At 35.5% G+C, this 13,619-nt stretch overlaps 2 protein-coding genes across 2 annotated transcripts in view; one reads left to right on the top strand and one right to left on the bottom strand.

The window, feature by feature from the left end:
• Positions 1–13,619, bottom strand: part of SLC25A32 (solute carrier family 25 member 32) — a 100,029-nt gene that overhangs the window by 30,125 nt on the left and 56,285 nt on the right. The window lies entirely within an intron of this gene.
• DCAF13 (DDB1 and CUL4 associated factor 13) overlaps positions 1–13,619 on the top strand; it is a 27,843-nt gene extending 14,224 nt beyond the window's left edge. The window contains 6 exon segments of the mRNA XM_050800780.1: positions 1,372–1,449; positions 3,463–3,545; positions 5,544–5,708; positions 10,062–10,197; positions 11,645–11,808; positions 12,966–13,619. Of these exon segments, the coding sequence (XP_050656737.1) occupies positions 1,372–1,449; positions 3,463–3,545; positions 5,544–5,708; positions 10,062–10,197; positions 11,645–11,808; positions 12,966–13,053 (714 nt within the window). The 3' untranslated portion in view covers positions 13,054–13,619.

Genomic DNA, 13,619 nt, shown 5'->3' with positions numbered 1-13,619 from the left:
CAGGGATCCACTGGATGATAAAGGGCTTATTTTTACTTAATGCCAATGGGTTATGTAAGTACCATGCACATTTTTAATTGACTTACAAATAAAATAATTAGGCCGGGCGCGGTGGCTCAAGCCTGTAATCCCAGCACTTTGGGAGGCCAAGACGGGTGGATCACAAGGTCAGCAGATCGAGACCATCCTGGCTAACACGGTGAAACCCCGTCTCTACTAAAAAATACCAAAAAAACTAGCCGGGTGAGGTGGTGGGCGCCTGTAGGCAGGAGAATGGCGTGAACCCGGGAGGCGGAGCTTGCAGTGAGCTGAGATCCGGCCACTGCACTCCAGCCTGGGCGACAGAGCGAGACTCCGTCTCAAAAAAAAAAAAAAAATAATTAGAAAAATCTTCAAACAGTTGGACAAAAGACAGGCCTAATTTATAGAGAGTTAAACATAAAGGAACATTTAACTACTAATAAAACAATAAATTTATACAGCTAGGAAATACTGTCATACAGATATTAACTTTTAAATGACACTACCCAGTGCTGCCCAGTTGCATTAAAATGGACGTATCCCACATTGTAGTGTATACTGGTACAGCTCTTTGGAAAATAATTAGCCCTAAATATCAAAAGCTATAAAGTTGTTCATACCTTTTGATTCAGTAATGTCATTCGTGAAATTTTATCCTAAGGAAATAATTCAAAAGAAGAGATAAATATGGGGGGGGGAATGTTTATTGAAGTATTACTTATAACAGTAAAAAACAGGAAACAAGTCTTAAGTTGAAGAGTGGATAAGTAAAATACATTTTATTACAAATTAGAACATAGTAATATCTGTACGTTATCATCCCTGACATCTAAAATACATGCATGGGGGCCGGGCACGGTGGCTCATGCCTGTAATCCCAGCACTTGGGGAGGCTGAGGCAGGTGGATCACGTTAGGTCAGGAGTTCGATACCAGCCTGAGCAACATGGTGAAACCCTGTCTCTACTAAAAATACAAAATATTAGCCCATTGTGGTGGCGCACCCCTGTAATCCCAGCTACTCCAGAGGCTGAGGCATGAGAATTGCTTGAACCTGGGAGGTAGAGGTTGCAGTGAGCCAAGATTGTGCTACTGCACTCCAGCCTAGTGATAGAGCAAGACTCTATTTCTAAATAAATAAATAAATAAAATAAAATACAAGCATGGGGATTTTACAATGAAAATACTTGGTTTAAGTTGCTGAGATTATGGATAATTTATTGTACCCTCTTAAAATGGACTTTGTTTTTTAACATAAATATTAAGGGCAATTAAATAATTTGTTTACTGAATGGATGTGGTTTGCTGCCAGGTCTGGCTTTTAACCAGTGATTATTTTACTTGTTTTTAGACTTTTCTCTTGGGAAGTTGTGCATCTGACAGGAATATAGTACTGTACGATATGAGGCAAGCTACTCCTTTGAAAAAGGTGAGTTTCAGTTTTGACTTTTGCTTCATACAGTTGGTATTATATATTCCTCTGTAAATAGAGTGACTAAAAATATGGAGCAAATATTTTCTCAGAATTAAAAAAATTTTTTATACAGATGTTCTTAGAACTCTCCATGATGATAACCATGTTCTTTCAGCTCCTCATTGCTTTTTAGAGACTCTTAAATTTCTACTGGGTATTGTATCCTAGTCATCATCCTTGTGTCTTCCATGATGCCAGTACATTTTAGGCCTCTAGTTAATACTTACTGAATTGAAAGTTCTTAAGGGTATTGCATCCCGTTACTTAACCATGTAATAATATTCAAATAATATTCAATAAAATTCAAGCCCCATGATTATCATATGACATATACAGTATTTTATTCCAGAAAGTTTTAGAACTCATTCACATAACCAGCTTTTTTTTTGTTCAGTTACATGCTGATCAATACTAGTTTGACATTTAGGCAAGCACTATCCTGTTCAAAGTAACAGATTTCCTAACAATTCTAAAGTAGTAATTTCAGGACTTAGATATCAAAGCTAATAATACAACCTTATGCTAACTCTCAAGCGGGAGACAGGTACTGTCTATAAGTAAGGAAAGGAGTGCCATTGTAAGTAAAAGGGTGTAAAGTTTATTTCAGGTACTAGAATTTTGAGTGACAGAAAGGGCTGGACATCATTCAGATGCCACAAGTCTGTTTTCATAGTCCACATACAAAAGAAATGCTTTTAATACTTGCTTTTGTTATTCCTAAATCATTTTTACAACAGGTAATAAACTAGAGATACTAGGAGAGTACATTCATTGAAGTTTGAAATAGATAAATATGATAGATCTTCCCAAAGTACCACTTATATCATTTCACTCATTCATGTGATTTAATGGGAAGATCCTGTACGAACTTTGGTCTTAGACTTTAAGCAAGTTAACCTAATCTGTGTTTCTCCTGTAAAGTGGTGGTATTAATAACTATCTCACAGCACTTTGCCAAGAATAAAACATGATACTTGAAGCATTTAGCAGAATGCTGACATGAGGTACTAGTTTAATAAACGGTCATTTCTGCCCCCTCCCACCTACCTAACACTCATTCTGTTTTTTTTTTTAATTTAGTTTATTTTTCGTCGTTATTGCCTCCTGCTTTGCACATTCTCAGTTTTTAATGGAGCTCCATTAATTTTAGGTTGAAGAAAATGTAGCCTGGCTTTCAAGGTGCTCTGAAATCTGGTTCTAATTTGCAACTCATTTATTTCTTTTAGTCAGTAAGGTAACATGGAATTGGAGTTTGTTACATGTAGGTCACTTTGACAGATGTAGGGATTGTTAAACACTGCTACTTTCTATTGCTTCTTTGCTCTACTAGTCTATCAGTGTTTCTTTTATCCTTTCTCTCATAAATGTAGTAGTTCTTAATCAGGGGTTGTAGTCCCCTACCAGGTACAGTTCTGGGAATGCAAGAGGGACATTTAGTGGGAGGTCCCTGAGTGACAAAACATCCTACAGTGGATAGTCAATACACAACAAAAGATAATCCTGCTCAAAATGCCAATAGTGTTCCCATTGAGAAGCACTGAATTACTGATCCTTCACAGGTCAGTTCAAATCATACTTGTCTTTAGAAACAGTTCTCTATGTTAACCCTAAGCTCACCATTAATTTTGCCCCTAATTTGATACTTAGTCATTTGTTACTTTATTGTTTATATTTTAACTTTTATTATGTGTCACATTTTTCTGACTAAACTATAAGTTGTTTGAGATAGGGGACTGGGAGTTAATCATTTCTGTTTTTATATTTACTACTATGCCTGTGTATTTAAGAAGCAATTACTGATTGCTTTCTCTTCCCATTGCACTGAGCTGAGTACTTTACACATAATAGGTGTTTAGGAAATATTTGCTTAAATCAGTGGGGGAAAAAAGCGAAAGGAAGTGGGAAATTCATCCATTTTAGAGGTAATTAATTTCATGGTAATGGGATAGTATATGCTTCCTTTCTCAGGTTATCTTAGATATGAGAACAAATACAATCTGTTGGAACCCTATGGAAGCTTTCATTTTTACAGCAGCAAATGAAGATTATAAGTAAGTTTCCCTCTTTTAAAAACTTGTGTATTTCTATCAGGAATGGCTTAATTGTATGAGTCGTACTAATAAAATATATACCACTAGGTAGGTATACCTATAAAGTTTGAAAACTCATTTGTTTAGCTTTAAAAAGTTTTCCAAATTGGAGAAGAACTTCTTAGAAAAGTATTTATTTTGTCAGTATTTAGAATGATGTAGACCAAGGACAGTAAACAACTAGTGGACCAAATCCTTTCTGTTGCCTGTTTTTATAAAGGTTTGTTGGAATATGGCCACACCCACGTATTTATATATTTGATATGGCTGCTTTTGTGCTATAATGCCTGAGTTGAATAGTTGCAGCAGAGACCTTATGGCCCACTTGCCTGAAAATGTTTGCCATTTGGCCCTTTACAGAAGAAGTTGGCTGATGTTTGATGTAGATCTTATAAATAATGACTGAAGCATACATGTTTTAATGGAAATGAAAATATCTGCCTGCAATGTTTGTATTGCAATGAGTATCAGGTAGCTGATACTCATGTAGTCATCAGCTATCACTATTCAGTCAGACGGAAGAAAAATTATGGTTATCTTTTCAGTATCCATATAAGGTAGGTGGGACATGCACGTTATCCCCTTTTTAAGATATTAAAGCAGGGAGATTAATCTCCCAGGGAGGAAAGGGTGTCTTCTCTTTTTTTTCCACAAAGCATTTATTATAGTGTTATGCCTTTGATAGATTCTTAATACATGTTTTTTTAACAAGGCAGAAGGTTGTTGGTGGATTGAACTTTAGATCTTCTGTATTATGTTCCACTATATAGATTTGAAAGCAAAAAAGTAGTATTAGCTCATAAAAGGATTTATTATATGATGTTTTAGTGGTGCCAACTAAAAGCATCTTTTATGACTTTCTGCTAAAAATAGGTTTAGTCCAGGAGTTTGAGGTTGCAGTGAGTTGTGATTGGGCCACTGCACTCCAGCCTGGCCAACAGAACAAGACCCTGGTGTCTTAAAATAATAAAAGAAGCTCAATTAGACTCTCATTAACTAGCAATACCAAACCACAGTAATTGAAGCTTTTTTTTTTTAACCTTTATTGATGTTTTGAAATTAAGTGACATCTTCCAGTTAAAGGCAATAAAAGATGAGTAATACAGCAAAAAATCCAAACGTTGGGATTTTATTAAGCATTATTTATAATAAAACATTGGAAACTATTAAAATATAGGGAAATATCATAAGGACAGAAAACCAAACACCACATGTTCTCACTTATAGGTGGGAATTGAACAATGAGAACACTTGGACACAGGAAGGGGAACATCACACACTGGGGCCTGTCGTGGGGTGGGGGGAGGGGGGAGGGATAGCATTAGGAGATACACCTAATGTAAATGACAAGTTAATGGGTGCAGCACACCAGCATGGCACATGTATACATATGTAACAAATCTGCATGTTGTGCACGTGGACCCTATAACTTAAAGTATAATAAAAATATATAGGGAAATAAATTATTTGAACTTATATATACAGCCATTAAAATATTTTCAAAGATTGTTTAATAACATGGGTAATGCTCATTAATATGCTACATGAAATATCAGAATATAGAGCTTTACATAGTATTTCAATTTCATTAAAAGTATGCATTTAAATAGTATGGTGAAAAGGTTTTTTAAAAAATTATGCTGCACTAAATAACTGGCCTCTGGGTAGCAGAATTAAAGGTAATTTTTGTTCTGTGTACTTTTTTGAAATTTCCACATTTTCTACAATGAGATTTATAAGGAGGAAAATGTGTCGGTGTATATGTAAGTGGAGTCTTAAGGCATCATAAAAACTGCTGAAATTTTTCCTTATCCCTCACCTGCTTGTGTACAGCATTGAGCTTTTTGTTTAGATGTGCATTGTTTTGCATATGGGTCTTGTTTTCACTGGTATCTTTTAGTACTGCATATGGCATCTTTCTAGAAATAATGTGTCAAATATTTAAAAATTCTTTTACAGCTTATATACTTTTGATATGCGTGCACTGGACACTCCTGTAATGGTCCATATGGATCATGTATCTGCAGTGCTTGATGTGGATTACTCTCCCACTGGGAAGGAGTTTGTGTCTGCTAGTTTCGATAAATCTATTCGAATCTTTCCTGTAGACAAAAGTCGAAGCAGGTATGTGCCTACCAGTAAACCATTTATATTCTTAGGTCACAACAATGGGGATACATTCTGAGAAATGAGTTGTTGGGCGATTTCATCATTGTGTGAACATCATAGAGTGCACTTAAACAAAACTAGACGGTATAACCTGTTGCACACCTAAGGCTGTGTGGTCATATGGTGTAGCCTGTTGCTGCTAGACTACAAATCGGTACAATATGTTACTGTGCTGAATACTGTGGGCAGTTGTAACACAGTGGTATTTGTTTATGTAAACATATATAAACATAGACAAAGTACAGTAAAAATCCAGTATTATAATCTTAATGGACCACTGTCATGTATGCACTCTGTCATTGACCAAAATGTCATATGACTATTTTTGTTTCATTTTTCTTTGTCCTGATTATTATTTATCTTTTCTGAGAGGGTACCTGAAGTTTAATAAAGTTTTTTGCCCCAATACAGTTTAAGAAAAATTAGTAATAATACATTTGTTACTTTTTACTTAGTCAAATCCAACTCTGTACACCAAACCAAAAATTAAAAAGAAATAAAAGTAAGTTTAAATTGTCAAGACCATCCTCCTCGATTTTACTTTAGTAGGTGTATGGCTTGGTTGATGAGAGGTAGGAGATTTGAATACTCAGCTGTCCCATAGTCTCGTGTGTGTGTCTCATTCTGTAAGCACATTGAGTGTGATTCTAATATTTAATATTTGTATTGTGTTTTGTATAGTTTGGCCCTTTACTACATACTATATGTTATTAAATACAGTATCTATTTATACATCTATTGTATCATACTTTTGTGTAGAGGTAGTTTACCAGAAAATGATGGCATTTTAAGGAGTTTGCAAGGGGAATTTTGTTCTCTAGTTTTTGCTTCATAGACTGACTTTAAGTCCTGTACAGATACAGCCCCCTGTGTAGTGAATTATGGTTTACAAAGAGCTGTTACACACATTCCCATTGTTCCTTAGTAATGCTTTAGATGTGTTCCTAGAAGCATGCATAAAATAAATCCAAATAAATGGAAATAATTTTTCTTAAAAAATTATGATAATTGGATGATTATGGTCATAGCCAATCTACTTATCTAACTCTTTGCTGTTTTACTTGTGATATTTGTGTCTTTTTCCACTGTAATTTGAGGAAGCCATATGAATTTCTAAACCATGTATCGTCATTGTCAGCAGATAATTGTCATTATCACTGTTTATCTGATTTTGAAGGTGCTTCAGTTAGAAGCGTACTGACAGGAGTGTTTTGATGACTTTGATCTTCATTTCATCATTTCTGTTGTAGAGCTTCTGCTATGTGTTCCTATGTGACTATTGCTTCCTTTGTCGCTGCCTTGATATTCTCCTAATTGTCATGAGGGGTTTTTTGGGATTATTCATTTAGGCCCAAGGCAAGACTAATAGCTTTCATTTTTCTCACACCTCTGGAAAATGTTGAGAATCAAGAGAATATAGTCCTCCATCATTTCTTGGCACCACAACTTCCAAAGGTAGTAGGATAATATTTTTCCAACATGATACATAAGTACACGCAAAGAATGAGAAGAGAACAAAGAAAAAAACAGGACCTGTGATTCCAAAGGTCCAGCAGCTGAGTTCAGGCTGAATTATTCCAAAGCTAGCATGGACAGCTGAATGTAGGTCTAGCTAGAAAGCTCACATTATTCCAAAATTGTATAAAAGGGTTCTTCTATTTCATTTCCAAGGAATTGTCTCCTGATGTCATTTGGAGGTTTTGTAATCACGGTGTTAATATGTGTTAACGTCCTGTTGTGTTTAGATATAAATGGTGTTCCCTCTGACCTTTGCCTTTATCTGCTGGAAAGCCAGTTCTAATTTGTTTCTGTGGTTTGTTTCCTATCATTATAAACATCAAATAGCTCGTGCTTGGATGAATAATCTGTATTTAAAAAATATTTTCCTTTAAAAGACCTTAAAATGGCTAAAGCATAATATTTTAAAAATAAATTTTGAGTAAATTTTTTAAAACTACAGTGAAGTCAGTATTTGAAAGTAGGCTTTTGTTGGAAGTTCATTCAGTATTTACTGAACAAACAAGTAAATTAATAGTGTTCACATGGAAAAATTAGTGTGACTGTGTATATAAAAAATTTAAGCCTTTGAAAATGTATTTGTCTCCTAATAGTAGAACTTTTTTTTTTTTTTTTTTTTTTTTGAGATGGAGTCTGGCTCTGTTGCCCAGGCCGGAGTGCAGTGGCCCAATCTCAGCTCACTGCAAGCTCTGCCTCCCAGGTTTACGCCATTTTCCTGCCTCAGCCTCCCGAGTAGCTGGGACTACAGGCGCCCGCCACCTCTCCCGGCTAGTTTTTTGTGTTTTTTTAGTAGAGACTGGGTTTCACCGTGTTAGCCAGGATGGTCTCGATCTCCTGACCTCGTGATCCGCCCATCTCGGCCTCCCAAAGTGCTGGGATTACAGGTTTGAGCCACCGTGCCCGGCCCCTAATAGTAGAACTTTTGGTGAGCTTAATAAACTTAGAATATATGCAGACATAAACATATCTAGAAGTTAAGAACTCAGCATAGTTTACCATTGAGGAGGATTCTCAGTTACTTAAGTGACTAATAACCATTGGATTTAACCGGTCTACTGCATGAACAGATTATGTTTAATGGTTATGGAAGCCTGATTGAATTTCCCTACTTCAAACGCATTATACTGCTTTGGAAAAAAGGGCTTCTTAGGTATATGGAGATTATAAGAAATGAGTCTTCAAAAGCAGAGCATTGAGGGGGAGAAGAAAAAGCAGTCTATCATCTAGTTTTCATTTTAATAGGACATTCTTTTTAATCATCTTTTAAAAATAAATTTCTCATGGTTTATCAAAGTGCTTAAAACATACCTCTCAGAAACAGTGTAAAAACTAGTTTTGTGAGTATGGTTGAGAGATTTCTTTTTTTTTTTTTTGAGATGGAATCTGGCTCTGTCACCCAGGCTAGAGTGCAGTGATGCCACACGGCTCTCTACAGCCCCGGTCTTCTGGGCTCAAGTGATCCTCCTACCTCAGACTCCTGAGCAGCACCACACCTAGCTAATTTTTAAAATTTATCTTTAGTAGGTATGGGGTCTCTCTATGTTACGCAGGCTGGTCTTAAACTCCTGGGCTCAAGTAATCCTCTTACCAAAGCACTGAGATTACAGGTGTGAGCCACCACACCTTGCCTACTTTAGAGATATTTTTTATAGGTATGAATATTTGATTTAGTCATTCTGTTTTGAGTTTTCTTTTACTGTGCATAGTTTATTGAGCCTATTTCCTTCCTGTTTATATACTCTGCATTTTGAATAATTTAATCCAGACACAGAAATTTTATTTATCCAGAAGTTTCATCTTACTTTTTCTGACCTTGTATTTTACTTGCTTTTGAATGCCCTTCTTAACACTTACTAATATAGTATCACCTGTGAATTTAGCTAGCATATTTCACAGCCTTTCCTAATAGGTATTTGACATCTCCATTTATTAAATGATTCCTACCTCAACTTATCAGACACTTCTGTAGCCCTCCCTTTCTTTTCACACATGTAAATCATCAACTTACTTTAATTAAGGTTTTTTTTTTTTTTTTTTTTTTTTTTTTTTTTTTTTTTTTTTTTGAGACAGTTTCACTCTGTCATCCAGGCTGGAGTACAGTGTCATGAACTTGGCTCACTACAACCTCTACCTCCCAGGTTCAAGAGATTCTCCTGCCTCAGCCTCCTGACTAGCTGGGATTACAGGTGTGTGCCACCACACCCAGCTAATTTTTGTAATTTTAGTAGAGACAGGATTTCACCATGTTGGCCAGGCTGGTCTAATTAATTAAGCTTTTTAAACAATTTAACCAAAACAAAATTCTGGCATTAGATTCAGCATATCAGGAGGTACTCTTTGAAGACCATTGCATTTCTTTCTTTTTCAGTAAAATGAAGGGAGAAAAAAGTGTGTTGACCTGAATTGATTTGATACGGGGAAGAGGCCTTTTAAGATCAAATCCTTTCTTATTGTTACAAAGTTACCTCAGTTGAACATCATATTTTGTTTGCATTTTATGCTTTTATTCTGTGAACTTTTCTGTACATCTGATTTTGCTTAGTTTGTTCATATTTATTTCTCTTACTAGATAGTAAGGTCTCTGAGAGCGGAGATTTGTTTAATACCCCAGCACTTAACACAGAACGTTATTAGCTGGGTTCAATAAAAATGCATTGACAATAATTTGAATTTTTATTTTATACTCCTATAGGACTCAGAAATGATATCCTGATACTTAATAGGCAGTGGTTACTCAAAGAAAATCTGTACCAAAATCCAAAGGGTTTTAACTTAATTCCTTTTCTATAGGGAGGTATATCACACAAAGAGAATGCAGCATGTTATCTGTGTAAAATGGACTTCCGACAGCAAGTATATTATGTGTGGATCTGATGAAATGAACATTCGCCTGTGGAAAGCTAATGCTTCTGAAAAATTGGGTGTGGTAAGAGAATTCATTTTCTTTCATTGTCATAAAGCTGATTTCTAATTTTATTAGATATTACATTGTGAAAATTTACTTTTTGGTATTTTTGGGTATTTTGATCAAATTGACATAGCTGTGATAAAAAAATAAGTTAGCAATAAATGGACAAGGTTGTATTGATAATTATTTGTTTCATTCTGATCTATTGGAGACACTGTACATTCAAATTGACATTTAAGACCTTCAGAATACCTTTATTAATTCAGATGTTTGATAATATGGAGTCTTATTGGTATTTTGTGTTTTGCTTGAGGTAGGGACAGAAGATGCAGGAACTAGAAGCTCAGAACTTAAGAGCTTGTATCTCTTTTGTTAGAGAAATAGTCATCCAGCAACTCAAAGGCTGCAAGTCCCTGGGAGATCTTTTAATATCAAAGACACAATGGAATGTTTAATAAATACAGAAAGCTTCAGACTTTAAAAAAGATTCCATGAAAAAATAGCAGGTGTTATCACTGGCTAGTTACCTCCAGGATAGGGGATTATGGTTGATTTTGTTTTGTTCTTGATGTTTTTCTAAATGTCCCATATTTTCTATAAGAAACATACAAAGTGTTTATATTAGAAATAAATACTAAGTTTAAGAAGTAAAGAGTAAGTGTGAATTATTTCCTACTTAGCCCTGATAGGAAAATCAGAGGCAATTCTGTTTTAATGATTGATAAGTATTGCATTGTGCCTAGGTCCATCATTAAATGTTCCTCTAAATTATATCATCCTTAACATTTGTTTTTTTGTTTGTTTGTTTTTTGTTTTGTTTTGTTTTGTTTTGTTTTTTGAGACGGAGTCTCGCTCTGCCACCCAGGCTGGAGTGCAGTGGCCGGATCTCAGCTCACTGCAAGCTCCGCCTCCCGGGTTCACGCCATTCTCCTGCCTCAGCCTCCCGAGTAGCTGGGACTACAGGCGCCCACCACCTTGCCCGGCTAGTTTTTTGTATTTTTTAGTAGAGACGGGGTTTCACCGTGTCAGCCAGGATGGAACATTTGTTAAACAAAGGCTAGTTCTTATGGAATTGGATACTTATTTTTACTTTTCTGTTTCACTATGTTTAACTCACCTCCCTACCCACCCCCAAAATTTTCAGTGAGTGATTTAGGTGCTTTTCTATGTTATTGATGCCTAGGGAAGGTTCAACTCAGTGATCCACACGGCCCTACTCCTTCAGCACTGCTGCTTTCTACTGGGTGGCATCTATTCTACATGGCGAGTGTGTTGTCTAAAAGGAAATTCAGTGCTTGCAGAGCTAGTGTTACTAATATAACCTTGTAAAGTGTAGAATTACATTGGCAATTTTGGTTGCATATCATAAAAGTTTAGGTTTGGGGGAAAAGGGTGCTTTCTAGTTTCTTTATACTGAAGCGAAACAACACACTGTTCATTAAGATACTAAAATGTGTATTTTCAGCTTACATCACGAGAAAAGGCAGCCAAAGATTATAACCAGAAATTGAAGGAAAAATTTCAGCATTATCCTCATATAAAACGTATAGCTCGTCATCGACATCTACCAAAATCTATCTACAGCCAGATTCAGGAACAGCGCATCATGAAAGAAGCTCGTCGACGAAAGTATGTTTTGAGGCATTTGACTCTATCTATTACCCTTTTCTGACTTCTGCTCTAATCTCACCGAAAACAAACAACTGCCATTCAAGGGAGTAGTTTATGTGCTGTTATTTAATGGTACATTAGTGATGTGTTTGAAGACTTCTACAGAAGGCCTTTTTTTTTTTTTGAGACGGAGTCTCACTCTGGAGTGCAGTGGCACAATCTAAGTTCACTGCAAGCTCCGCCTCCCGGGTTCATGCCATTCTCCTGTCTCAGCCTCTTGAGTAGCTGGGACTACAGGCACCCGCCACGATGCCCTGTTAATTTTTTGTATTTTTAGTAGAGACGAGGTTTCACCATGTTAGCCAAAATGGTCTCGATCTCCTGACCTCGTGATCGCCCACCTCAGCCTCCCAAAGTGCTGGGATTACAGGTGTGAGCCACCACGCCCGGCCCAGAAGGCCATTTCTTTTTCCTTTTCCCGATAAAGGGAAGCAATGACTATCTGAGAATGGGAGAATTTCCATTACCTGTTTTTGAGAATATGTTTAAAGGACAAACAAGGAAAATGAATTACCAAAATAAGAAAACACTTGCTCATATTAAAAAATTATTGTAAATAATGTTTTAAAAATAATTTCTGATGTAGCTGGAATTCAGAGATTTTGTGTACTTCCAAGTTAAAGAATTAATCTATAGTAGAGCTCTTAAGTAAAAGTTTTCTAATATACTTTATTATAACATGACATCTATCATTTTGGATATAGAGCAGAGCTACTGCCACTACCACCATTTCCCCTGTGAAATATTCTTTTCTTTGAAATATTTAAAGTCAGGCATGAAATTCTAAGAGGTCTTTATTTTTCATTTAGAATATACAAATGGCTATTATTTCTCTGTCTTTGGGTAGATGTTGCGGTAGAATCACTTTTAGAAATTGTATTAACTGTGGCAGGTTTTTAGACTTAGTAAAGGACCCTGTTAGGTAAATAGGATAAGAAGCAATTAAATAAGTAAAGTTGATTTCTTAGTACTAACTTCCTTTCACCTATTGTGGTTGTGAAATTATTTTTTTAAATAGATGTTTTTCTAGTGAAAGAAAATGCTTTGATTTTTCTGAGAAAGTTTTAAGATGAATTCTCATAAACTTGCTTATATTTTATATATTTTATTTCTAGGGAAGTGAATCGTATTAAACACAGCAAGCCTGGATCTGTGCCAATTGTGTCAGAGAAGAAGAAACATATAGTGGCAGTTGTAAAATAATTGGTATTCCTAACAATCCTGATGTATAATTATTTGTTACTTTTGATTTGAGAACTCTACAAATAAAAGTGCTGGTACTAGATTAATTGCAGACATTTTAGTTATATGTGTAGAGCTTTATTGTTACTCCTTTTAGCTACCCTGAAAAATGATCCCTAAAGGTGGCCTAGTTGATAAGACTATCTGTTTTATCCTTAATCTGCATTCTTCTTTCATTGTAGAATACAGTATTTGCAACTCATTTTTTCTTGTTTTTATTACAGATACACTTTTTCTTTCTGATCCATTATTGTAGACACTGTACCTTCAAATTGACATTTAAGACCAAACCATCTCTTACGTTATCTTTAATATTACTTTGAATAATGATTGCAATGTTTCTTCCTATGATTCCACGTAACATTTCGAATAATGATGTCAATTTTTTACAACTGAATTTATTTCTAGTGCTTATATTTGGCTTTTTGACTCTTTCAAAACAATCAGCCTGCATTTATATGACTTTTATAAATAATAATCTAATTTGGGTCAAGTTAAGATATTAAAAGTTCCTTTCAGCATTGAAA

Source organism: Macaca thibetana, chromosome 8 (assembly GCF_024542745.1).
Source record: "Macaca thibetana thibetana isolate TM-01 chromosome 8, ASM2454274v1, whole genome shotgun sequence".
Classification (NCBI taxonomy): Eukaryota; Metazoa; Chordata; class Mammalia; order Primates; family Cercopithecidae; genus Macaca; species Macaca thibetana.
The sequence above is the reverse complement of the archived record's forward strand: the minus strand, read 5'-3'. Positions and strand labels throughout refer to the sequence as shown.